Below are 25885 nucleotides of genomic sequence, written 5' to 3' on the forward strand. Positions count from 1 at the left end.
ACCAGGAGGTTGAGAGCGGCAGCTGCCTTCTCTGGGAGGAACATCTGTGAAAGCCTGCGCAGCAGCAGCAGGGGAGGAGGAGCGGGCACTGGCAGCGAGCGTTCCCAGGGATGCGCTCACAGAGATAACCACTCCACTGGATGGTTTCCCAGGCTGCCGCAGCGGCACTTCCCTCCTCTGTCAGGGATGAGGCAAAGACCATCATATGGTGACAACAATCAATGTGTCAGCACAGCCTCTTGCTTCAGCATCCTGTTTCCTGTGATGTTTTTTGATGGCCAAGCTAACCAGAATGGCAACAGTTCTTCCTCACTGATAATATGCTGCTTTGTTCTTACGTAGGGACTTTACTGTTGGCATCTCAGAGTCAAAACAGAAAATACACAAAGGACAGGAGTTACCTTGAAGCATTTGATCATTCCCTCACAGCCAAATATTTTTCTATAGGAGGCTGCTATCATTATACAAATGGGAAGAAAAAGACACACAGAGTTGACAAATGAATGGCTGAAGGTTCACATGTAAACCTGGAACAGGCTTAGGACACCAGATCTTCTGGTGCATAAATCCATGAGCTGTTCTTATAGGCATGCAGAAATCCCTGGAGATCTTTGATCTTTGAATTCAGTACAAAAAATAGGAATCAGAAAACTGTAGGAAGGGATCCTCTAAAGCTGAATCTATATCTACATCTACACTTGCTAGAACTGATAAACCAAGCTACAGACCATGCTCTGGCTTTGACAGTCAGTGCTGTGTTTGAGGTCACATCCACACATACCTATGTTTTATTCCACTCTCACCAAAAGGGTAAGAATCGTCCCTGGCATATGCTATGCCAAAGCCATGCTTGGATACTTTCTGGGAGGAAGTTAGTCAAACAGGCCAAAAGTGTAGCAAGGACACTGCTAAAACCCAAGCACTATGAAAAATAAGACTCAGCCTTGTTTTATTTACCAATCTTCCTGAAAGTCTTAGAAGCTAGAGCGATAGAGATACTTCATGCCTTTTTCTCACCCCAGCCTCATGCTCTTCTAACTTGTTTTCTACATCATTTATGGGCCAAATTCTTAATGGGGAGCCTCTTTCCTATTTGCATCTTGTAACTAATATATATGAAGACTAAAGGTCACTAGAAGCAAGAGACCAAGTTCAAAAACAAACATAACATGAGATTTAAACAACATTATATCCTAAATTATGACACTGAAAACCTCTGTTAATTTGTTACCCAATGCTATTAAGCTTTATAGTACCTTTTTTACCTGAGTTGTGAGTTCCCTGATGCCAAAATTTGATGTATGCCTTCAGAGTATCTCTGTCTCGCCACTGCCAATTAGCATCATGTTAACCTCATGCCAAGATCTGGAATTGAGATATTCCCCTACTTAAGTCCATGGAAGGATTCAGTCAGTAGGTGCTGTCTGTAAATGTTTAACTTCTTTCTGCTGGGGTAAGAAGCAAGGTGAGCAGGGCAAGCCGAGGCCAGCACCCTCCGTTTGGCTACAGATACATGGTAGCATGGCAGGGAGACTGCTGAGGAATCAATGTTATTATCTTCCCACAAAATTTTTCCATCATTTCCCTCACACTCAGTCTTCTGATTCTACCTTCACCATGCTTCTCTGTTACTGTCAACAAAAGTCAGTATGCATCATCTGTAAATACCATTAAGTCACAGAGGCTGAAATTACAGATATGTATTAAATTATTGTAAAGTTTACTAAAGAAAAGCCTCATCCTGATAACATGACTTTTATTTTGGGGTACTTTAACACCATTTTCTTAATATGCTAATATTATATTATACAGTATACCCAGCAATACATATTACACAATATATACATACATATACTATGTAACATATATACACTATATAAAAATGTGTCATAAATATTTACATGGTATATAGTAACTAAATGTATCTTTTTTATTAAACAGAATGTTTGAATATTGTCAAGCTAGTTTAAGTACCACTTACAGCAGAGAGGTAACAGTTTCACAGTGGTGGCATTGAGTTATACTGTACATCATCAGAGAGGTGTGAGAAGCCAAAGCTGAGTTTACAGTTTCACCTGATAAACGAAGCCCTGGGAGTGAAGGATTCCCTCCCTGACTGATCTCCGGCCACTGGTTTAAGCTCATTCCCTGCTAGTTGCCAGCTTGGGAGATGTCTCATAATTAATCTCCAGTATCACACGCATGCAGCTGGAGAACTTTTCACACATTTCTATGGAACGTGTGTGACACAGGTTGCTCCTAGGTACTTCCTCTTCAAATACAAATACTTCAATCCAGTCTTCTGCATGGAGCCCACAGTACTCTAACCTTCACTGTGGGCTGTGCGTTGCCTCAAGGAGCCATCCGGCTTTTGTCTCTCCCCCCTACACTTCCCCACAGTTTACCTTGCACAGGCTCTTATCTGATTGTACTTTAATCCTGTAAAAAATAGAAAAATCCAGATAACCAAGCATTTGCTTCAGTTTGATGACTGCTTTAAAAAAAAAAAAACAAACCTGCAGTTACAGATGAATAACAACATAATGAAATTGCATCTTTGCTCACTCTCATTGCCTTAATTACTAAACAAAAACATGTGCAGTGCCCTAAAGTTCAAATTATCCTTATTTTTACAGCATGAGCACTGATGGTCCCAAGCAGCCCATGATTACATGCTGCAGAAAGTCCAAGCACAGGAAACACCCTCCTCACATCTCCATCTCTTCTTTACTTCCCAAACAAGGGATTGAGAAACAAAGGCATAAGAAAATTAAATCACATAGTAAGGAAGTGACAATGTCAGAAATGGCCTCTGTGCCTTCCCTGTCTGATGTCAGTACAGTATCTGGTCAGTTAGAACAAGCAATAGCAAGAGGCAGATGAGGACACAGTTCCCGCAGGTGGGAAATCCTTAGCATCTCAGTCCTACTAGTGGAGAAAGCCATGGAGACAAATTATCGAGTTGCATGGAGAAATGTAGACCATGAAGGGGAGAACACAAGAACAGGATAACCAGTTTTGTAACTATATAGATTTAGAGTAATATTGCAGGCACAACTTATAAACTTACAAGTCAAACTAGATAGGTGCCCAATTACTTTATTTGCATTCCATGTTAATGTGATCATAACTACTTGCTTACATTTGCACATTTTCCAAATATATAGTTAAAGATGCAATCTTCAGAACATGTCCTAGTCTAAACAGGAAAAGCTCAGGCAGTCAAAACTTTGAAATGGTAAAGGTTCATCTCTTCATCAGCAAAAATAATTTTCATAGGTCCAGTGATGACTGCACATTTCTGAAAAATACACACTAGAAAAAGTTATACCCTGAAAGAGTAGGCATGTGGAGACAGACAATTGATGTGTACTTGCTAGCAGACATTTTGCTTTGAATTTCTGTAGAACTTAAAAGTTTATGATGAAAAAACATAAGCTTAGTCAGAATTCAAGCAAAATCGGGGTTTATAAAGCTTTTCTTCATAACTTGTCCACGTGATCAGCTACTCAGAGAAAAACAAATGAGCAGCTCTTGTGATAGATACCATACAGAACCTGAAAGAACTGTCAGAAAAAAACCATCACAACAGAGTACCTCACCTTGGCTGTGTTAATTGTAATGACTCAGAGCTTTTAGGCTGAAGCCCGTAAGGAACAAAACTAGCCTTAAGGCATTCTGTAAAAATGCTGGAGATCCCGTGCAGAGTTACTGAACTATGGTAAATTCAGAATCCTAACTTCCAAAAACTGGCCTCGCTTAACCATCTTCACCTGAAGATCCTTGTCTGTAAAAATCCGCAGGGTGGCAGTGCTGCCGCACACCGGTGTGCAGCCAGCCTGCTACCGGAGAAACAAAACCGGATTCAACCACAGTCACTAATGTACTCGCAGCTGATATCAAGTGAGAGCTTGAAATAATTATTCTTGACAAGTGAACCTAGTAATGCATTTCAAGGATTAAATTGAATCTAGCAGAGGAAATACGCCAGTTCTGAAGACTTCAAAGTTTAAATTTCATAACTGTTCCCTCTATCCTAATCAAAGCTATTCTGCTACCATACCACACAATTATAGATCCTCAGCTTCAGGAAATTGTCGATACAGTGAATACTCTAAAGTACACACATATAAATATACTTTTATTTTTCATATAAAAACTGATTTGTCTTTCTAAACCTAAAGTCAGCTTGACAACTTTATTTCATTCTTCAGTCTGGGTGGTGGGTCCTTAACGGGCCACACTGCAGGCACTCATTTGTTCCTGGGTTTCCATGTGAAGAAGCACAGCTTTTCCAAGAGAAAATATAAGTGTAGCTTGAAAGGTAGTTCATCACAGGCTCTACTGCCTACAGACTGCACAGGCACAACAGTGCCAAATTTGGAGGACTGCCCTGGGCAGAGAGAACCCAGACACCCCACTGTGTCTGCATGTCCCCTTCTGTCTCTCCTCTAAGTGTGTACCACGTGCCTGCTTTGCAAAGATGAAACAATCTGCATATTTGAACAGTGCAAAGCAGCAGTCTTACTTTAGTTGATTTAACATTAGAACCACAAAAAAAAAAAAAAAAACAAACACCTGAGGGCCACACAGTCCTCATAGGACTTGGACATATTTTGAGACCTCAGTCACCAGCTCATCTCTTCATGCACTTGGGGTGAGTAGTCGGCCCACACACCCAAGTTCCCAAAGTTTACTGCTGTGGACTATCAAGAGGCAGTGAGCAGAGTTCTGCTTCACTGCAATATGCATACATACAGCACCAGTCCTGGCAGCATGTGTTGTCGTGAGTCCTAAAGGCTGTTGGGTTGTGTCAGACCAAGGCTGAGAGTCAGACCAAGGTCAGGGTGCGTGTGCAGCAGCCAAGCCCACGGGTCTGTATGAGGCTGAGGAGGTGCTCAGGCAGGTGCTCTCACAAAAGTGCCTGGTCCTGGAACATGTCCTGAGCACTCAGATCTGAGGAGCGAACAGATCAGCCCCGCAGCAGCCTCGGTGGCAGAGGCGCTGCCTTGGGTAACGCGCGCGTGAAGGAGCCTCTGTCCGTCGGACAGAAGTTTCAGGACAAGAGGCAAAGGGCAGAAACTGATGCACAGGAAGTTCCACCTGAACGTGAGGAAGAACTTCTGTACTGTGCAATGACCAGCACTGAACAGACTGCCTAGAGGGGCTGTGGATTGTCCCTCGCTGAAGACACTCGAGAACAGTCTAGAGGCAATCCCGTGTCATGTGCTCTGGTACGGCCCTGCTTGGGCAGGAAGGCTGGACGATGCCCCTCCGTGGTGCCGTCCAACCCGCCCCCCGCTGACTCTCTGTGCAGAGCCGCGTCCCCTGGGCCGTCCCGGCTGTACCGCTACCCCGTGGGCAGCACACGACAGCGGAAACGGGTCTAGGCAGCCCCGCCCTCCCTCTCCGCTCCCTCCCTCCCGCCGCCAACACTTCCGGCGGCCGCTCTAGCCGCGCCGCGTCTATGCCCGCGGTGCCGGGGGATGTTGATTGTCGTGGGGAGTCGGCCCAGCACCCGGAACGCCGCCGGGCGACCGGGACCTACCGACCGGCACCTCGCTCCGCTCCGCCCCGTCCTGCCCTGCCCCGCCCAGACGCCCGCCCGCACGGTAACGGCCGCCGCCCGCCGCCGGGTCGCGCTCCTCCTCCGCCTCCTCCTCCTCCTGCTCCTCGTCCTCCTCCGCCTCCTCGCCGCCGCCTCGGGTCTGCGGGCCCGGCCCGCCGGGACCCGCCGCCGCCGCCGCTGGGCCGCCGCGTCCCGCCCCTGCCCGACCAAGGGGCGGGAGGCGTAGCGGGGCCTGCCTCGCGGTGCCGCGGCCCCGCCGGCGCCTCCCGCCGCGGTACAGATCGCGCCTGGGGCGGGGGGCGTGCGCGGCTGGGGCCGCCGGGCCGGGCAGGGCAGGGGAGGGGCAGGCCATGCCCCGGAGGGAGCGGCCCGTTCCCCGCGGCCCGGGGACTGCCCCGAGGACTGCCCCGAGGGGCACCGACCGCCCCGCGCCCGGCCCCGAGGGCTCCGTGGCGGCCCCGGCCCTGCGGGCGCTCCGCGGGGAACGCGGCGCCCACACACGCCGGCGGGGCCGAGCGGAGGGCCCGGCGTGGCCAGGCCGCCCTGCCGCCCGCGCTTTGTTCGGGCCGGGCCGGCCGCAGAAGTTTCGGGCTGGGGCTGAAAGGGGCGAAGGAATAGTTGTTAATCGGAGCGCTGTGACGCTGGTGCGTGTAGGGCTTTGAGGGACGCTCCCAGCAGCGGGAATAGGGAAGGGTACTCGTGATTGCTCAGTTGAGACGCGCAAGTGGTAAATGTGCCACTGGGAGGAGGGGTGAGAGGCTCCCATTTTAAAATATTTTGCTACAGCTGAACATTTTTACTTTTCTTACGATTTTTCATCAAGTTGGTATGGCCACCGAATCTATTGGTTCAGACTTTTGTCATGCTTAGGATGATTTTCCACATATTATAAAGACCGAAAGGATTCTTTTTAATGCTTGGTTAAGTATGGTTCAAGGTTATGCTTGGTTCTTAGAACTGGATATTCTCAGGAAAAGGTGGCACAAGCTTGGGTTCAAGTGAATCTTACTTTGAATATGAACATGAACCTTTTTGACTAGAGAAAGATTTGAGGAAAATGGCCTCTTAGGAGTTATAATTTTAAAATGTTTTCTTGTCTTGCTCTGTGAACTTGTTTGGCTTTATTCTTAAAACGGGATTTATATTGGAAGACCCCAGGTCCACAGAGATGCAGTAGGCGTATCCAAGAGATTTGACAGTGGGATTAAGGTCCTACCTGTATGTGGTATCTTCATTCTGCATGTTGATCTAATTGAACAAATCCCTGTTTTGACATTGGTTTTGTGCATATTTGAAAATTTTCTCATCCTGAAAGGTGAGAATAGTAGCTTCAAGATGGCCTTTTGCTTTAGGCACAATTTCATTTACCACTGCAACAGAAAGTATGTCCCACTAGCTCAGTGGCTGTAACAAAGAACATTGTTTGGCCCAGGGGATTTTCTATACAGGCAGTAGTAGCTGTGTTGCTCCCAGTTTCAGGGAGTCATTCACCTGCCACAGTGACTGTGTTATGTCCAAGAATTCAGGCAAATTTCAGAGGTCTGTAACCTCTGGTGTTTCATATGGACATGTTTCCTGCAGGGCTGATGACAAATCTTTAAAAATACACCTCCAGAGGAAGGCTGTAATTCACTCTTCCCATTCCTGATGAGCTTTATTTTTTGTGTGCTCCATTCTCAAGTGGAAGTGTCGTATAGAGGTTCATGTTAACTTCTTCAATTATGCTTTTCAGGCATTAGTTTGACAAATGCCTACTGACACAATAACGACCAATATCCCTTCAGCTGGGCTGTTGGAATTGTTTGTGGAGTAAGTCAGTTGGTGTACTGCTTTGGAGCAAGGTTAAAATTAACCAGTAGAAGTTGCTTATACTTAAGCTGCTGGTGAAAAATATGTTTTTTAAACTGTTCTGGCATTAATGTAACCATTGCTAGTTATCCCTCATATACCTTTATAGCTCTGCGTTTCTGGGATCAAAGGTAGTCAAAAGCTTAAAATAATACTTTGTTTATATACCCTGTCCAAAGTGCCTTTCCTTTTTTTTGATGATGATGCTGTGGTTGGTTTGGAACTTTTAGAAGACAGAGAGTGCTGGCTTTTTTTAGGTTGTAAGATTTCAGTGCAGAGTGTTTTGTCTTCGGGTATGTTTATAAAATATCTAAAATAGTATGGTCGTGGTTCTAACAGGGGATGTAAGGCTAATGCTTTGAGAACTTGAGTGTTCATTCTTTCCTCCAAAGTATTTCTTATTCTGGGAGGTTTCTCTGGTTTCGGTGTAGAATACATTACAGGGTCAACTATCCTTGAGTTAGCTTTTGATGTTGTTTTGTGTTCATTCTTAACTCATCTCCTTTTTTTTCCTTCCTCTTTTTCTTCTTAGGGTAATAGACCAGATGTGTCCCTGAAATCTATCTTTTAGATTTTCCCTGATAAAACAGAATAATACAAACTTCTGCAGAGATGTATTTGAGTTTTTTTTTTTCCTCTGTCAGGGTAGATTGTGTTATGCTGGTGCAAGACAACTTGAAATCAAAGTTGGCTCGTTTCTTGTGCTGGAGAAAGTTGAATGAAGTATATAATTTAAAAGAAATGCTGTACATATAGACAAATTATTTTATTTTCAAACAACCTATTATTAAATTAGCCCTAACTGGCAAAACATAACTTTAGAATTGAGATTTAGACTGCCAAAATTCTACAGTTCAGATGAAAGAGCCTTAGGCAAAATTAGTCAACACAACCTAAGCTGAGTTCAATAAAATTAACTTAAACATTTGCAAATCCAGAACTGGAAGGAACCGAATGTTTGGTTCCTACTCAGCCTCTCTGTTCTGCAAGTGTAACTGCATCAATATGGAATAGAAATAGGCGGATATATAAGGAGCATTATTTTCCCCATTTTGCAGATAAGATATGAGAATGTGAAAATCTAGGTTTTGGGAAATAAGAGAGTCAGGGTAGTGTATATGAATAGCAGAAAATGCAAGTGAAAACTGGGAAGGAGGAGGATCAGAATGCTGTTTAGAATCCCTTTGTTCCATGTGGTCATGCTGCTGGAGATCTATATGAATAAGAACAACATCTTTATTTTTTAAACATTGGTACACCTTTTTTGTAAGTTTTTTCTTTTTTTATGTAGTTGGTGTATTTTTAATTTTTTTAAAACATTTGACTTGCTTTTGTTCTCATGGTTCCTATGAATTCGAATTTCTTTGAGGATTACCAAAGAAAGGTAGCAGGACATCTCTCTAGATCTTTTTTTATTTTGCCATAAGTTCAGTGAGACATTAAAATGAATGCTTAAGTCAAAGATTGTGATAGGTTGTGCTTGCTCACTGCTTGGACACAAGTATCCAAAAGTAGAAACAATTTGGTTTACCCAATAATTCTAAACCATGGCTTGGAAGAGGTTAACATTGCATTTGTATACTAAATAGGAATGAGTGTGTTCAAAATCATTGACACTTGGATTCAGGTTCTCATAGAACGCAGGTAGTATTTAACAGCAGCAAATAGGGAGTTTTCTCAATATAAATGGGAAAAACTTGGTAATTAACATTTGCAATGTTTGGTATTTGAGTGAAAAGTTTTAACAATGAAATGCTGCTGTTAGATCAAGTAACCATTTTTGTTATTTTTGCACTGTATTCAGGTATCATTTCTATAAGAAGTCATGCCCCTTTTTAACTGAATGTCACAAAACATAGTCTAAAATATTAGCAACAGCTCTAACAAAAAATTCAAATTAAAAAGCTCCTCCCTAATTATCTGTTATCTTGTGCTCTCAGAACATGGCTAATAAAACAGGGGCACACCACCAATCTGTGTAATTTTTCTCCCATTCAAATCTATGCAAGGAGATTGTACCTCTAACCAAGATAGATTGTAATTGCTGAAAACACCCTTACTGACAGCTCTGCAGCCACCTTTTCTCCTCTAGAACTCCCTTAATAATAGAACTTTTCCTTTTCAATTGTAATTGTCCTCTCTTTTCAACCACTTTTTCTTTTGTTCTGAATGAGTAGGTGACTTTTCTCCAGGATCTTTTTAAAATAAGCCATGGAGATTTTTACAGGGACATTATCATACAGTACTGTGCTTTGCTTAGATGTTAGCAACCCATGGAGGGTGTTCTGCATGACGGTGGGATTCTTTAAGAACGTAGAGACTGAGCGTGCCAGTAGACACTTGCTGATAATTTGGGCGCTTCTGATTGGAGGTATGTTGTTGACAATCTTTCCTGGGTTCCAGTAGCTCTGTGAGAGCCAGGAGCTGGAGCCAGGGTAGAAAACAAATGCCTCTCTGAAGATGCCATGGGTTCCAGCTTCGTGCTGGCCCTGCCTGCCATTCAAAATCTGCACATACGCTGTGTTTGGATCTGATGCCATAAATTACTTACCCAATCTGTAGTAGTCCATCAAAACCAGATGGAATAAGTAATTTCTAATTCTGAAGATTCATGTAATTTTTAGTTCAATTAAAAAAAAATTTTAAAAAGGATGTGGGAATACTAATTAGTCACTGTTCTCTTCTTTGCCTGCATTTCCTTCACCTCCACACAGAGCCTTTGCTTCTTCTCTTGCTGTTTCTTCATCTCCTCTCTATTATCACACATCTTGCTTTTTCTTTTATTATTGAACAAGATAACAGTTACAGAATAATTCTTTCAGCAGGGACCAAGCTGCAAAGTAGAAGCAGCAGCTGTCACAGCAGTTGACCCAGTACATTGTGCACATCTGCCTTGTAGTTTGTTACTTAAGTACTATCAGCAAGTGGTAGTCAAAGATGTACCTTGAGTGAGTTCTCAATTATAGACTATGGTGTGATGTTTAGGAAATCATAGTCAGATGAAAATACTGATAATAACATTAATTTTGTATCCTGAAGATTTCTGATACAGAATGTAAAGCCAAAAAAATTTAAAGTTATATAAATGCATTACAATCTATTACGTGTATTATTGTTCTTGATGCATAGTCTTCTGCTTCTTCCATGGCAATGACCATGTAGAGCATTTCATACATGTGACAATTTTTCTTTGATTTTGTTCTTTCCTTCCCTTTTTGTTAGTTTTGGATTAAATACTGCTAAGATTTTTATATAAGTCCTTCTTACTGCATGCAAGTGTTCTTGTACTATTCCGGTCTTCTTTCCCCATGTTCTTCACTTGAGATTTATTTGAGGTGTCCACTGTCTTGGCTTTGGTGTGCTTACAGAAGAGATGTTGGGCATCTTTGGGCTGGGGTGAGTGGTTGCCCAACTTCTGGTCTTATGATTCTCTTTCCCTGGTTGAGGTGTGTATGAGGAGCGTCACCTTCGATGTGCACAGACAGCTTGGATGCTTCCTGGCTGCCTTAGGTTTGCTGTGCATGCACTGGGTGTCCATCCTGTACCTTCAGTTACTTGTGCTTTTCCTCAGGAAACACTAGATTCTACTCTGCCTGTACAGTGTGTTCATTCTGTGCGGTTCCTGTGGGCAGTGCAGAAGGGAGTGAGAGGACACTGGCTCACTCCAAGCTGTTGCTGTCACTAGGACATCTTGTGTTGTTTGCATTATGCTATTATTCCTGGGAGAGATAGACCAAGAATGCTGGATTAAGATGGGAAGGCTGTGGTAGCAGGCTGTCTACAGACTGCAATTTGTGTAACCTGTGTTAGTTCAAAGTTACTCACAGGCTTATCCATTCCAACACAAATGTCAAGCTGTTCAGAATTATCAACTTTAGCAGTCAGAGAAGAGCATTTTCTAGAGGTGTCTAATGACATCCTCAAATGAGCCGAGGCAAGATTATCCACTGGTGCTATGGAAGATGTTTCAGTAATCTTTACAGTATCCTGATGTAGTTAGTAAGAATTGTAACATATTTAACTGGCAAGTTTAAATATTCCTTTTTTAATATATATGTGTAAACAGTTTCTGTTAAGTCTGGCAGCATGGCTTTGAACAAGTCACCTCCTGTTTTCTAGCATACAGGATGCAGACACTCCCCCTCCCCACACACAGTTAAATGAGTCAGAGTGTAGTCATTTCTGCTTCTTGTCTGTTTTAAGGGGTTAATGTATACAATGGCATTAATAGGCAATTTTCTACTGGTGTGTTTAATTCTATGATTTCTGCTTCTCAGGATGTGATCTTCGTGGTGAGCTGGTGGGAAAACTGAGTTGTAAATCACCCCAATGGATGCGGACAGTGATGTTGCACTGGACATTTTAATCACAAATGTAGTGTGTGTTTTTAGAACAAGATGTCATTTAAACTTGAGGAAGATCGCATTAGAGGGGGCAAATGTGATATACAAGCGTGATGTTGGGGTAAGAGATTCAGCATACTTCAGTTATCTAGTTTTAGAGATGTTCCTTAAGCTAAACATTCTTCTGCCTGATGCCTGTGTATGGTGAATAGAGAAGTGCAGAGTTTTGATAGGTCTTTAGTCAGTCATACACTAAATGTACAGTAAGGGAAGTGAGTAAATGCTGTCACAGGACACTGCAACTGGTGAGATAAACATTAGACATAAGGTATGTGAACGGACCTCTTACACTTCAGGTTCCATTTTACCACCCAAGATTTGACAACCCAAGATTTGACAACTATGTCAAGAAAATATAGGTAAGAAGTGAGAATGTCAATTCACTGTAATAGGAAGAGCATCAGCATGATGTATGAGACTTTCAGTGAAAAATACCTTAATTTAATCTATTTTATGAACACTGAAACATTCAGCTGAGGTATTTCATGCTTATTTTGCACTTCCTAGGAGCTGGGGCTTTTTTTAATTACTCAAAGAGATGAAGCCTATTAAAAATAAAGGAAGTTTTAGTGTAACAGCTGATTTTTATAACAGGGAATTTTTTTTCCAGTATGAAATTGAACTACTGCTAATTTCCAATTTTTCTGCTTTTCTTTAGAAGGTTTTAATGAAGCTTAGGAAACCTAGGATTACGGCCACAATTTGGTCCTCAGGAAAAGTTATTTGCACAGGAGCCACAAGGTGAGTTCATGAAGATTCTTTCTCCAGCTGTAAATTCTTGTGTATTTTAAAATACAACATTGTAAATGAAGAAGAGGTGGTATTTGCCACTGTTTACATTTGCCCACACTGGATCACATGTAGATCCTTGCTAAGCTACATATTTGGGGGAAGTTGTCTATGTCAGGTGTGTGTCTCGACTGTGCTCAAGTCTTAAACAACATCAGTTCAGCCTTCTTGGGGAGAGCAGCAGGGAAAACTGCTTTATGAAGAAAATCCTAGAGAGGTTTGAGAAGTCTTTAAGAATTTTGTGTGTTTAGGCAGAACTTGAGACTTGGGAAGGGACAACCTTCCTTGAGGGATATCTCTTATTCTCTGAATTTAATCAAGTTACACAGTGTTGAGGAACTGGAAAGAAGCAAAAATAGACCCCCCAGTTCAACTCCATGGGAGACTCACTAAACTCTTAACAGCTAAATTCCTTTAAGATATGCGAAGCAAGGATAAGGTGCAATAATAAATTTGCATGTTTTCTGTAAATGACCACTGTTTCAAAATGGAAAATGATTATTCAGGATATTAACTCCAGACTACCATGTTCTTACTTGACTCTTAAGAGTATTTAGAATCATGTATGATCAAAATGTGTCTCTCACTTCAGCTGGAGCCAAGTGCCAAGATATCCTTCAGACATAAAGGATTCTGTTTGAATGAGTAGGTAAAGTGTAGTACCTACAGTAGGATAAAGTGAAGGCTGTCCATGTGATCATGACTGATATGCTACATAACGTATCAGTTCATTTTATCGTCTTGCGTTGGTGTTGTGGTATGTGTGCGCACAAATATATACTCTGTTTCTGTTAATGGTAGATTCTTTTCTTTCTTCTTTATAGTGAAGAAGAAGCTAAATTTGGTGCCAGACGATTAGCTCGTAGTCTACAGAAATTAGGTTTTCAGGTAATTCTAATGAAAAAAGATTTGTATGACTCAAGCAATGCTGGTAGTTAATTTTTTAGAAAGAAACAAAAATGAGGGAGTGTAAGAATTTAGCAGTTGAGCGTGTTTTCACTCAGATGTCCCTTTTGTGTCAGCATACGTTTTCCAGATGCTGGGTGAAGAAAAGCTGTTTTGGTTTGTGGATTTGAGTTTTGTTTGGCAGCTCAGAGTTGTGCTTCTTCACTGGGTAGTGAACAACAAAATTTGTTGAACAAATGAACCACCCACAGATGTTTCTTGGCTATTTACAATATCTTGAAAGATTATTTGGAAAAAGTGCTGAAGAATATAAACTTTGCTGTCATTTGTACGTAATTTTAACTCATTTCTGATGGAATAGCAGATACATTTCCATCTTCATAAGGGCAAGTTTGAGCCTCTTTAATTAAAATGAGAGGAGAAAAGGTGCTTCTGTGCTATCAAGCTGCACAGCAGGAAATAAGCCAAATAAAATAGGACAGGAAACCCCTCTTTTTCTGGATTTGGGTTAATATTACAAGCCAAAACCACCGCTTGCATTGCATAGCAAGGGTTGAAAGGCAGCCACATGAATGACTTAAAGTGACACAGTTTAGTGCTCTAAAACGTCCTGATTTTCTGTTGTGCTCTTCACTCACAGATCCATTTTAGGGGCAGACAATTAAATAGACACAAGTAGCTGCCATTTTCAGGGAGAGACTCCTTTTGAATGTAGTACATAAAGGCAGTGGTGACAGGCTATCTTAGTAATACTGCATCAAACCCCAGCACAAGTTTGACACTGTCACAAATTCTTCAAGTTGGAATGGAACAGTACATCAGTGAGGTGAACAGAGCTTCCAGGGTGGACCACCAAGTTTTGTAATAAAGTCAGCAGTTTTTATTTTGAAGGTTAAATTGATAGTTGGCCTTTTATAAGGCTAAGTTGCTTCTACTGGTAATGTCTTTCTAAAAAGTTTAGATTGAAGAACAGTCATTTTAAGTTTAGGCAATCTCAGAAATGAACAAAAGTTTCCCTAGTGATATTGGCAACACTGACTCCTGAGCAGTATGTTTTATTTTTTGGGGTGGGGGGGAGGGGGGGAGTTGTCTGTTGGCTATTTATTGTCATCTAAAATGTCTGTGGTAAAGAATAACTGAAAGCAAGTGGTTTGAGCTGGATTTCAGAAAGTTATAGAGTAGAAAATCAGTTTGCTGTACTGGCCACTGGTCATTTAAAGCAAAACAATTTTCACATCTGCCTCACTGTAAACAGAATTTCTAATGTCTTCTTTTTTCCTCTCTTTTGAAAAGGTAATTTTCACAGATTTTAAAGTTGTGAATGTTTTAGCAGTGTGCAACATGCCCTTTGAGATCAGATTGCCAGAATTTACGAAGAATAACAGACCTCATGCGAGGTATGGTAGGATTTTAAATAATTGTAGTCTTGGTATACTTCTTAAGCTTTTATTTTTTCAGTTCTAGATCTCTCTTTTTTTACCTTTTATTTTGTTTTCTAGTTATGAACCAGAACTTCATCCAGCCGTGTGTTACAGAATAAAATCTCTCAGAGCTACCTTACAGATTTTTTCCACAGGCAGCATCACAGTTACAGGTATTTTGATGTCAAAAAATAAATATTTAACTTATTGGGAATATTCAACTTTAGGGCCAGCAGGCTTAGGGAAGTAAGATATTTAAAACAGTCAAAAGATAATGGTGAAAGGATTTTGCTTCCCAGTGTTAGGACCAGGACTTAGTTGCTGAGTGAAAATGCCAGAAGAGCTGTAGAGAAAGTGTTGTTATGGGTAGGCTCAAAAAATTACTTGGATTGAGTGTACTTAGTCTGAGATTCTTTTAAAAACAAAAGTGAGATAGGATTTGAGAATGCAGGTATTTATTATGTATTTAAATATTTGAATTTTCTTTCTTTGATCTTTGTAAGCTGTAAATTACACTGCATGTAGAATTAACATCCCTTTCATAAATACATGTTCTCAAACTGCACATTTGTGGAAACTTATAGCATAACATCTTCTCATAAATAAAAGACTTGTGCTGTCTTCTGTTAAAGCTCAGCTGAGGGAACCAGCACTGAATCACAGACATGAGTGGTTTTTCCCTTGTAATCAGAGACGTGATTGTCGTGGGTCTTGGATGTGCCATGCCATGTTTTATCTCTCTCTTTCTAATTTTCATTTTTCATTCTCTTTTGTGTTTGCATGTGGACTTTCCAGATACAAGAAGTTAGGTTTTTCAGAGATTACATATTAAAATAATGCAGAACCAAAAAAAATCATTTTGTCTCACTTTAGTGGGAATTATGTCTTGCAGTTGTTAGAGGTCAGCTACTGTTTCAGAAGTTGGGTAAGGATTTTTTTTATTTTCACATCTTAATTCCTTAACAAATACCTAGGTTTAAGGGGAATATTTCTCACAAGATATTGCTAGAACTGTTCTTAAAAGAAGACAAATGTCATCACATTTAGTAATCTGAAAATAAACGGCCTGAAAAGTATTTCAAGATTGCAGTATACATTCTGAAAAGAGCAACTGGTCTAGTCAAAACTAGGAACTAAATTTAAAATAGATAAGTCTTAGTATAATACTTAGTATAAAACTGCAATAAGGAAAAGCTCTCAGCATGTCTTGTCAGCCTCTTAATGAGATTCAGCTTCTCTATAAGATCCTTATTACTTCATATATAGGACAAAATCACTTTCATATTTTCAGAATTGTCTTTTCAAATATGGTAAACTTCAAAGTTATGCATCTTTGTGGTTTATTTGTTATAGTGAGTTTGAAATATCTCAGACCTCTTGGTTTTGAAGGCTTCTGTTTTGCCTAGGCCTTTCTTCTAGGAGAAAAAGATGCCCAGTCTTACTCTTCTTATTATAAAATGTTTGAAATTACTTTTCAGCCTTACTGTACTCCTCAAGTGCATTCAGATGAAGTTCCTTTTGAAGATTCATGTTTCTGTAGTATTAATACTTGTCATACCACTGACTCAAAGAATTTTGAGATACATAATTAGAAAAATTACAAAAAACTCAGGAAGGCAAGTTCTTCTAATGGTCCAAGTATAAAAAGATTTAGTTACATTGAGAAAGATGATAAAAGTCACCGGCATGTGAAAGAAGACTTCTTTCATGATGTGAAAGAAATTTTTTTTTTACACCAAAATGAGCAGTGAGGAGGTTGTTTGGTTGTTTTGGAGGTCTGTTTTGTTTTTTCTTCTCTTAATTCCCCACAATGATGATCCAGCTTTTACATCTCTTCAACATTACAAAGTAGCATTTTTTTACTAGAACTGTTGGCCTACTCATACTCTCACTGTTGGAAGGCTTTCTCTGCAACTTCAATTTCTTTAATTGCAGCAAAATTTAAGGAGGGTGCAGTATCTGGTCAGAAGAAAGGTATCTTTCACCAGGCTTGATTTAGCTTAGTGCTTAACTTGAACAGTTTGAAAATACAGGAAGAATCCTATTCCAGTCCATTTTCTTTCTAAGCATGGAAAACAATAATTACTTAAGTAATTTGTACTGAAGTTACTATTTTTGGGAGCCATTTTTAATAGTTCTCTATACTTGGAAGAAACTTTTGAAGTCTAAAGAGGTGTTAAAAATAACCCTGAGTTCACAGTCATTAAAGCATGTGAAAAATTGCTGTTCTCCTTCATCTGCATTACTAAGCTTCTATCCAGAATTAATATTTTCTGCCATGTTACTGTTCACTTACTTTTAATCTTAATTTTTCATTGTGTAAAATGGTCTAATAGCATTAAAAAGCATCTCTAGTTCATTCTTCCTTTTCTTTCACCACTCATAGATCATGTTTGATAACCTTCATAAACTTCATCCTGAGACAATAAAAGCCGTTTCCTGGCTTGCAGGTTTTGTACTGAGATCAATGATGAAGCTATTTGCAAAACTGAGGACAGAAAGTAATAGTCTGTAATTTTCAAACATAAAATAATACTGCTTGAAACATACTTGGGTTAAATCCAGTATTGCTTAGTGGTAGTTTTTGTTGGTAGGTGTTTACAATAAGCTAAAAGTGGCTAGGCTTTGAAAAATATAAATTCCTAGAAGATTGACAAAAGTAAAAATATCGCTTTTACCTCTGGCACTCAGCCTTTGCCTTTTCTCTAGTCTGTTTAAGCCACTAAACCAAAAAGCACCCAAGTTATTATGAAATTAAATGACAGTATTATTGACTTGTAGTCTAGCCATTGACCATTGTAGAACATCTTGCAGATTTCACATGAAAGTCTTTTCTTGTAAGTAAAAGTGATCAGAGAAACACTTTTTTACGTTAGAAGAAATGGGGAAGAAATTATTGTTACCTACAGTATAAAGTTGTGATAGCTAAAATATTAAGGTTATTTTAAAGATACTGTTGTTGTTTTCATTTCTGATTCCCTGATTTTTCTCTTTCTACTGCTTTTTTTTTTTCTTAACTATATCTCAGGGCCAAACGTAAAGGCTGTTGCCAGTGCTGTGGAACAGATTTACCCATTCGTGTTTGAAAGCAGGAAATAAATTTTATAACTCACCACTTGATGGTTAGTTTCCCTAACCAAGCACCTTTAAAGACTGCTGCACATTGGACTAAAAGCAAAAAGGAAAACTGGACCAACCATAGCAGAGGAGTACAGACTCTTTTACTTGCTCATGGCTACAGTATAGACTCCAGTTCTTTTGGATTTTACTCTTAACAGTGCTGTATTGTAAAAACAGAAGTTTACAAGATATGAAATTGCTGCTTTTAAAAAGACATTCTATTTATTTTTGCAGTAATTTCTGTGTGTTCATAAGTAAATCTGTCACGATGTGCACTACCTTTAAGACTTTTTTTTTTAGCTTGAGCTTGTGATTTGTTTGTGAATAGTCTTTTACATTTTTGTATGCTGAATATTGGGCACCAAAGAAGCTGTAAAAGTTATCTTTTTCACCTGATGAATGTGCACAAATAAAGGTTTGAAAAATACTTCTCTTCATACCTGTTCTGTTATATTCCTTCCCTTTTTTCTATTACAGTTAAAATTGTATAGTTGCAAATTAATTTTAAGCAATGTAAGAATAGTCTTTTGCTGATACCTTCTGTTTCTGTTTGTAGTATGTGTAAAACTTTGTGTGTGGGTTAGATTGAAATCTATAGTAGCTACATATGTTTATCTGAGGATGAAATTTGGTTTGTTCACAGTTCTCTTAACTACATGCCAGACTTCAAGTATGTTCTTGTTACATGAAGAGAAGACATTTCTAAACATAAAAGCCTTCAGCAAGTGTTTTCCTATAGATAAATCATAGAATATGCTGAGTTGGAAGGGACCTATAGGGATCACTGGGTCCCAACTCCTGGCCCTGCACAGGACACTCCAAGAATCACACCATGTGCCTGAGAGCATTGCCCAAACGCATCTTGAACTCTGACAGGTTTGGTGCTGTGACCACTTCCTGGGGAAACCTGTTCCAGTGCTCAGCCACCCTCTGGATAAAAAAAACGTTTTCCTGATAACCAACCTAAACCTCCCCTGACTCAGCTTCATGCCATTTCTTCGAGTCCTGGCATGGGTCACAAGAATGAAGAGATTGGTACTTGTCCCTCCACTTCCCCTTTGTGAGGATGTTGAAGACTGCAATGAGGTGTCCCCCTCAGTCTCCTCCAGGCTGAACAAACCAAGTGACCTCAGCTGCTCCTCATAAGGCTTCCCATCCAGACCCTTCACCATCCTCATGGCCCTCCTTTGGACAGTCTCAAATAGTTAATTACCTTATCAACGTAAGCTACTGTAGAAAAAAACAACTGCCTTGTCCACCTTACATGATGCAAGAGAAAAAAGTTAAGATATGAGCTTTGGTTTTCAGGAAAAGTGTTGTGCTTCAGCTGGAGAAGATGATATGATCACACCAATCCAGCCCCAGCCTATTGCTGAATGATTAACAGAGACCTTTTTTACACTGTTCTTACTGTATAGTATTTTGATGACAGGAGCTGCCAACAAGCAATGAAGCTTGATTCTGGCATGTATTATTATTGGTATTAATCTTGGACTTGGAAGCCAGTAGATGTTTCTCTCAGTAAGTGCACATTTGAAGCAGAAGAGAGGTGAATGCTTAAAAGTATCTGCAAATGCTACTTTTAAAAAGATACAATAAATATGTATAAATGTATGGATGTCTTTTTTCCCTATCTCACTGAAGAGAAACATAACACTACTCCTGTACACTGCAGGTAATGTACAGTCTTAGTGGATGCTAAAAATAATAAACTGAGCTGTTCCTGTACAAGAAATCACAGCTGTGAAAGAAAGGTTCAAGAACATCCTGAGGAAGCAAATGCCTGGCATGATGTATTTAATCTGCCTGAGGAGGTGGTGTAGAAGTTGGGGCTGTCCATAGTGACTTTGTGCAGAAATTATGAAAAGGAAGGAGTAGTATGCTTCACCAAACCACTTAGAACAAAAATAAAGGAACTACCTTTTGCCACAAGCCCAGAGTGCTATGTGCATAAAAGTCTGTAAATTCCATGTAGGTATCATAGAATCATTGAATTGTTTGGGTTGGAATGGACCTTAAAGACTATCTGGTTTCAATCCCCCTGCCAGGGGCAAGGCACATTTCATTAGATGAGGTTGATCAGAGCACCACCTTGCCTGGCCTTGAACACTTCCAGGGATGGGGCATCCACAACTTCTCTGGGCAATCCATTCCAGTGCTTCACCACCTCACAGAAAAGAATTTCTTCCTTATACCTCATCTAAACTACTCGCTTTTAGTTTAAAGCTGCTCTTCCTTGTCCTGTCACTCTATTCTCTTGTAAAAAGTCCCTCTCCATCTTTCTTGTAGGCTCCTTTCAGGTACTGGAAGGTCACAATTAGGTTTTCTCTTTTCTAGGCTGAACAGCCCCAGTTCTCTCAGCCTTTCCTCATGGGAGAGATGCTCCATCCCTCTAATCAACTCGGTGGCCCTCTGGATTTGCTCCAACAGGTCAATGTCCTTCTTGTGCTGAAGACCCCAGAGCTGGATGCAGCACTCCAGGTTGGGTCTCACCAGAGCAGAATAGAGGGGCAGAATCCACTTCCTCACCCTGCTGACCACTCTGCTGACCATGCAGCCCAGGACACAACTGGCTTTCTGAGCTGCAAGCGCACATTGCAAGCTCATGTCCAGACTCTCATCCGTCAGCACCCCGGAGTCTCTTGCCACGGCTGCTCTTGATCTCTTCATCACTCAGCCTGTATTGACACCAGGGGTTGCCCCAGCCCAGGTGCAGCACCTTGCACTTGGGCTTGTTAAACCTCTTGAGCTTTCCATGGGCCCACTTCTTGAGCTTGTCCAAGAGGACTTGAATCATGAAGTTAGGAAGTTGAGTTCAACAGTCACAAAATTTATGATAGCAAGCAGGAAAAAGCTCTATATAAGTTTTCCTGTTCGTACCAAGTAACCTTGGCACTTCTGACGCTAATAAGGATTTTGTGCACAGAGAGCAATGGACAAGCCACGATTAGGGAACACTAGTTATTATTACTACAGTCTAAAAAACAAAAAGCAGAAGGTATTTGAACAGTGAGCAAAATTGTCATGGGTTTACAGGAAAAAAGTGTAGTCCTAAACTGATGAATAAGGATTTGGCCATTGTAAATCATATTACAGAGCCCTTGAGTGCTACTGGTAAATATCTGGAGCTTTTATGAGCATGTGTCTCCTAAATTTATTGATGGAGAAAGAGGAACATTTTGCTTTGTTAGCACTGTCATGTTCTATGAAATCTGTCTCTTAGAACAAAAATGAAAGCTAATAATGAGTTGCAATGTATTAAAATGGGAACTGTTTCTTTTTATGTGCTGCCTAGATCTATGCTAGCAGTTTGAGGCCTTTGTAACAATCCATGACAGAGCTGAAAGGCACACTACCAAACTTGCAGGATAGTATTGAAGAAGAGAATTAATAGCAAGTAAAAGGATTCCTTGGAAAGTGTGCTCACCTGTCCTAGCTTCAAACTGTGAAAAGTACGTTTTAAAACCTCTGATGATGAAGGGTATCTGGTAGTGTATGCTTCTACTTGGGGATATCACTCAATTTTCTACTGCTTTAAATAGGTAGGTCCCCATCCTTTTCCATCTTCACAAGTTAGCACTTGTTTCCTGTGCTGTGTTGGTGCTGCCTTCACCCAGGCTTTCACTACCAACCCCTGCAGCCACAATATGGGCCAGACAGCATGGCCCAGCGTGATGACTCACCTCCAGTATGAGGAGCGGTGCTTTGGATGAAACTTACCTGTCAATCACCAGCTCTACCTCAATGACCATGTTTTTTAGGGTACTGTTCATCTGTACCTGGTCCCTCCATGTGGATCCCATGCAAAACTTCACACAGTGCTCAGCTCTGGCACTGGCAGCACCATAAAAAGTTTATTTCACATTCTTCAGAGAAAATGGTTGGTTCTATTTATAGATCCTCATGGCTCCTTTTTGCAGGGGATGGCTAACTGACTCATTGCTAGCTTGTGGGTTGTCACAGCCGCTAGATCTTTTCCTGGTTTCTAGTGCCACTTTGTCATTCTCTGACTTGCAGCTAGTGTTACCAGAGAAATTTGCACTTAGGTTTTCAGAATTGCATCCAGCTTTTTCCAGATTTCTGAAGTTCTGAATTCCAAACCAGTCTCCCCAAGTTCAGTGTTGTCTGCATATTTAATAAACATGTTCTATTCTGTAATCCAGTCCATTAATAGAGATACGGAATAATTTTTTTTATCTAGGGCAGTTTTTTGTGGAGTGCTTCAGAGATCTGGGGATGGGATTTGTAAGATGTGTCCCTTTGTTCCCGTGTATTTTCATAGTTGATTGGATTGTGAGCATTTGTGTCATCAGATATTCAGGCTTTGTTATAAAAGACCAGTATAATTAGGGCTACATTTATAGGGCTATATAAGGCTAAGTCAATAGAACTACAATAAAGACTGTAGCTATAGTGATTTTCAAATCTCCTTAACTACAGCAGCATCACCTCTAGGAGCTATCTGAAGCTATCAGGGTCTCCGCAGTAAAACCAGAGTTGGAACTATACCTTCTTCAGGAATATGGCATTTTTATTTGTTTCTGCACTAAATAGGTGTGCATGGGAAAATTTTGGAAGAGGTTGCAATGAACCCAAAACTTGTAAGTTGGGGATTTATTGCAGCAGATGTGGCCTAGCAATTCAGTTTCACTAGTTTAATATCATATGGGATCTGCACAGTTAATCCTGCGTTGTGAGAACTACTTCACAGGATCACAGAATATGCTGAATTGGAAGGGACCCACAGGGATCATCAAGTCCAACTCTTAGCCCTGCACAGGAACATCCCCAAGAGTCACACCATGTGCCTGAGAGTATCATCCAGACACTTCTTGAACTCTGTCAGGCTTGGTGCTGTGACCACTTTCCTGGGGAGCCTGTTCCAGCACCCAGCCACCCTCTAGGTAAAGAACCTTTCCCTAATATCCAACCCAAACCTCCCCCGACACAACTTCAGGCCAGTTTCTCAGGTCCAGTCACTGGTCACCACAAAGAGATCAGTGTCTGCCCCTCTTCTTCCCCTCACGAAGAAGTTGTAGACTGCAATGAGGTCTCCCCTCAATCTCCTTCAGGCTGAACAGACCAAGTGACCTCATCCACTCCTCATGTGGCTTCCCCTCAAGGCCCTTCACCATCTTCATTGCACTCCTTCAAATGCTTTCTAATAGCTTAATATCTTCCTTATATTGTGGTACCCAAAACTGCACACAGGACTCAAGATGAGGCCACACCAGTGCAGAACAGAGCACAACAATCCCTCCCCTCAACTGGCCAGTAATGCTTTGCCTAATGCACCCCAGGTCCCCAGGACACTTACCTGACTTTTGTACCAAAAGTCCAACGGGGTTTCAGTATTGGTTCACTTAAAGCTTATGATGCAGGCAAGTTGTGATACAGATTTGGCCAATAGGTTCCCATCCTGAGGTACCCAATTTTTCAGTGACTTCTGGAAAATCATGGCCTTGGCTTCAACAGTTTGTTTTCAGGTTTTGAACTGTCTGACTAGACATGCTCCTATAAATTTGTGATGTCAGTATCTAGAAGTGCAACCATGTGAGAACCTGATCAGAACTGATCTCTACTCAGAAGTAAAACCTTATGTCAGTAAGGCGTATCTGCACTCCAGCTGACAGTGACAGTCTTGATTGCTCCATTAAATTCTGGGAAAAATGCTGCTTTGTGGCTTTTAAAGCATGCTTTGTTTTTTTCTTTAAACAAAGTACCATTTATTTACCTGCTGATCACTCTAACAACATCTATTAACCTGTTAAAAAGAGACTGATTTTTTTTTATGAGAGCCTTTGTAGAGGCTTGTTGAATACTTCAGGATACACATGCTAAGCAATAACCAAGAATTTGACATAATTTATGATCTGCAGTGATTACAGTTCCTGAACTCCCTTTGTGCTGACATGTACCTCACAATTCTCACTTTCTGAGTCCAAAAGTCGAAGTCTAGTGTGCTGTGTGTTAAGAAATAAAATTATTTTGGAATCAACACTCTGTCTTCAATTTCCAACTCTTATGGAACTGGGAGGACAAAGAAATCCAATCTCATTTTCTTTAAGGCCATCTTCAGTTTAGAACAATTGATTATGCAAATAATAGAGTCGTTAAGGTTGGAATGATGTCCAAGACCATTGAGTCTGACCTTTGACCAAACACCACCATGTCAACTAAACCATAACACTAAGTGCCATGTCCAGTTGTTTCTTGAACACTTCCAGAGATTGTGACTCCACCACCTCCCTGGGCAGCCTGTTTCAATGCTTAACCCTTTCAGTGAAAAAATTATTCCTGATGTCCAGCATGAACCTCCCCTGGCACAACCTGAGGCCATTTCCTCTTGGCCTGTTGCTAGTTGCCTGGGAGAAGAGGCTGACCCACACCTTGCTACATCACCTCCTTTCAGGTAGTTGTGGAAAGCAATGCATTTAATGTCCTGCATTAAGCTATTTGACTGTTTTCTGAGGAGTATTTCCTAGGTTATTGAATCCTGACCCTCCTGAGAAACTGTATGTAAAGTTCTTCTTACAAGTTGAGCATGCTTTGTGTTATAAATAATAAGGTTTAGATGAACATGATCCTTTTCCAAGTCTTGTTAAGCTGAATCTGAATTTATAAAAAGTTCATATCCAGTTGTTGTGAACTAATGTCATCCTTTGCACTCCATGGTTGTCCATTTTTGCTGCATACCACTGCCTTCCCTAACTTACCAACAGAGTTGTTCACCCTTTATCAGCCCCATTTTCGCTAGCCTAAACAGACCTGTCTTTGGTGGGGTCCTCCTGTGAGACTCTACCTTCTCCTTGGCACCCCAGTTCTTCTTTGGACTTCTTCAAGACTGAATATGGATAACTAGAATTGTGTGTGATATTCTAATTCACCTTCTGTATGTAAGAGGTGATTAACCTCCAGGGATCTGGAGGATGCTGGATTGAAACCGGTAGAGCCTAGATTTTCAAGCAGCTATAAACTATAGCAATCTTTACTGGTGGCTGTAAACTGCCACTGAGAGAAGCTCTAACAAGAAAGGAAAGAGAGAATATCTTTTGTGTATTATAATGATACCATGTGTACCATCAGAGCGTGAGCATCACTGAACACTTTTCTTTTTTTAATCAGTCTTCTGGTGAAGGCTGCTTTGTTTGCCCCGGGTCTAGTAGAGCTGCTCATTTTCTCTCTTGGCAAGTTCCACCGGAACCAGTTTCTCTCTGCGCTGGTTCACCCCACACAAGGGCGTCCTCACGTATTTCCTGCAGAAGCACAAAAAGCCACACAGGTTTGCACCGCACGCAGCCGCGGAGCGCCCTCCCTGCGGCACCACCTCCCTGTGGGCCCGGGGGCGCCGGCGGCGCTTCCGCGGCTGCCCGCGTGGGGGCGGCCCCGCCGCACGCTCCGCCAGGGGCGCCCCGTCAGCGCCGGCTCTCCCTCAGAGCCCGCAGCCTCTCACCACCCGCACCCCCTCAGCACCGGCATCCCCTCACCGCCGGCACCCTCTCAGCACCGGCACCCCCTCAGGCGCCCCCTCAGGACCCGCTCAGTGCCGGCACCCCTTCACGACCGACTGCCCCTCACCACCGGCAACTCCTCAGCCCCGGCTCCCCCTCCCGCCGGTTCGGCTTCTCGGCTCCCGCGTGGATTCACGCCTTTCTTTAAGAGGAGGAGAGGGTCCGGGGGCGCAGCGCAAGCTGGACCAGAAACGCCAGTTCCTCGGCCCGTGAAGCTCTGACCGCTGTGAGGGAGAGCCCGTGGCCTCCGGCAGCACAGTGATCAATGCTAAACTAATTAGCTGAACCTCCTTCAAGCCCTGCCGAGTTGCGGCGTGC

General features: G+C 41.6%; 2 protein-coding genes across 7 annotated transcripts in view; one reads left to right on the plus strand and one right to left on the minus strand.

Moving 5' to 3' along the window:
* The first annotated feature begins 5428 nt into the window (after positions 1-5428).
* Positions 5429-18483, plus strand: TBPL1 (TATA-box binding protein like 1). 5 transcript variants are annotated; one of them, XM_071549112.1, is made up of 7 exons: positions 5429-5612; positions 11695-11881; positions 12479-12561; positions 13434-13497; positions 14809-14912; positions 15015-15109; positions 17965-18483. In XM_071549112.1, exons 2-7 carry the CDS (start codon positions 11747-11749, stop codon positions 18033-18035), a joined length of 552 nt encoding a protein of 183 aa, XP_071405213.1. In that variant the 5' UTR covers positions 5429-5612; positions 11695-11746; the 3' UTR covers positions 18036-18483. The 5 variants fall into 5 exon arrangements, with proteins under 5 accessions (XP_071405213.1, XP_071405216.1, XP_071405215.1 ...); XM_071549115.1 differs by lacking the exon at positions 5429-5612 and adding an exon at positions 5642-5843; XM_071549114.1 differs by lacking the exon at positions 5429-5612 and adding an exon at positions 6233-10813.
* Positions 18484-23670: 5187 nt separating this feature from the next.
* SLC2A12 (solute carrier family 2 member 12) overlaps positions 23671-25885 on the minus strand; it is a 34280-nt gene continuing 32065 nt past the window's right edge. The window contains exon 5 of one of the 2 annotated variants that reach the window (XM_071549118.1): positions 23671-25312. In XM_071549118.1, coding sequence (XP_071405219.1) covers positions 25216-25312 — 97 coding nt within the window. In that variant the 3' untranslated portion in view covers positions 23671-25215. The remainder of the gene's footprint in view (positions 25313-25885) is intronic. The other variant, XM_071549119.1, reaches the window with a different exon arrangement.

This window comes from Pithys albifrons, chromosome 2, assembly GCF_047495875.1.
Source record: "Pithys albifrons albifrons isolate INPA30051 chromosome 2, PitAlb_v1, whole genome shotgun sequence".
In the NCBI taxonomy this organism is placed as follows: Eukaryota; Metazoa; Chordata; class Aves; order Passeriformes; family Thamnophilidae; genus Pithys; species Pithys albifrons.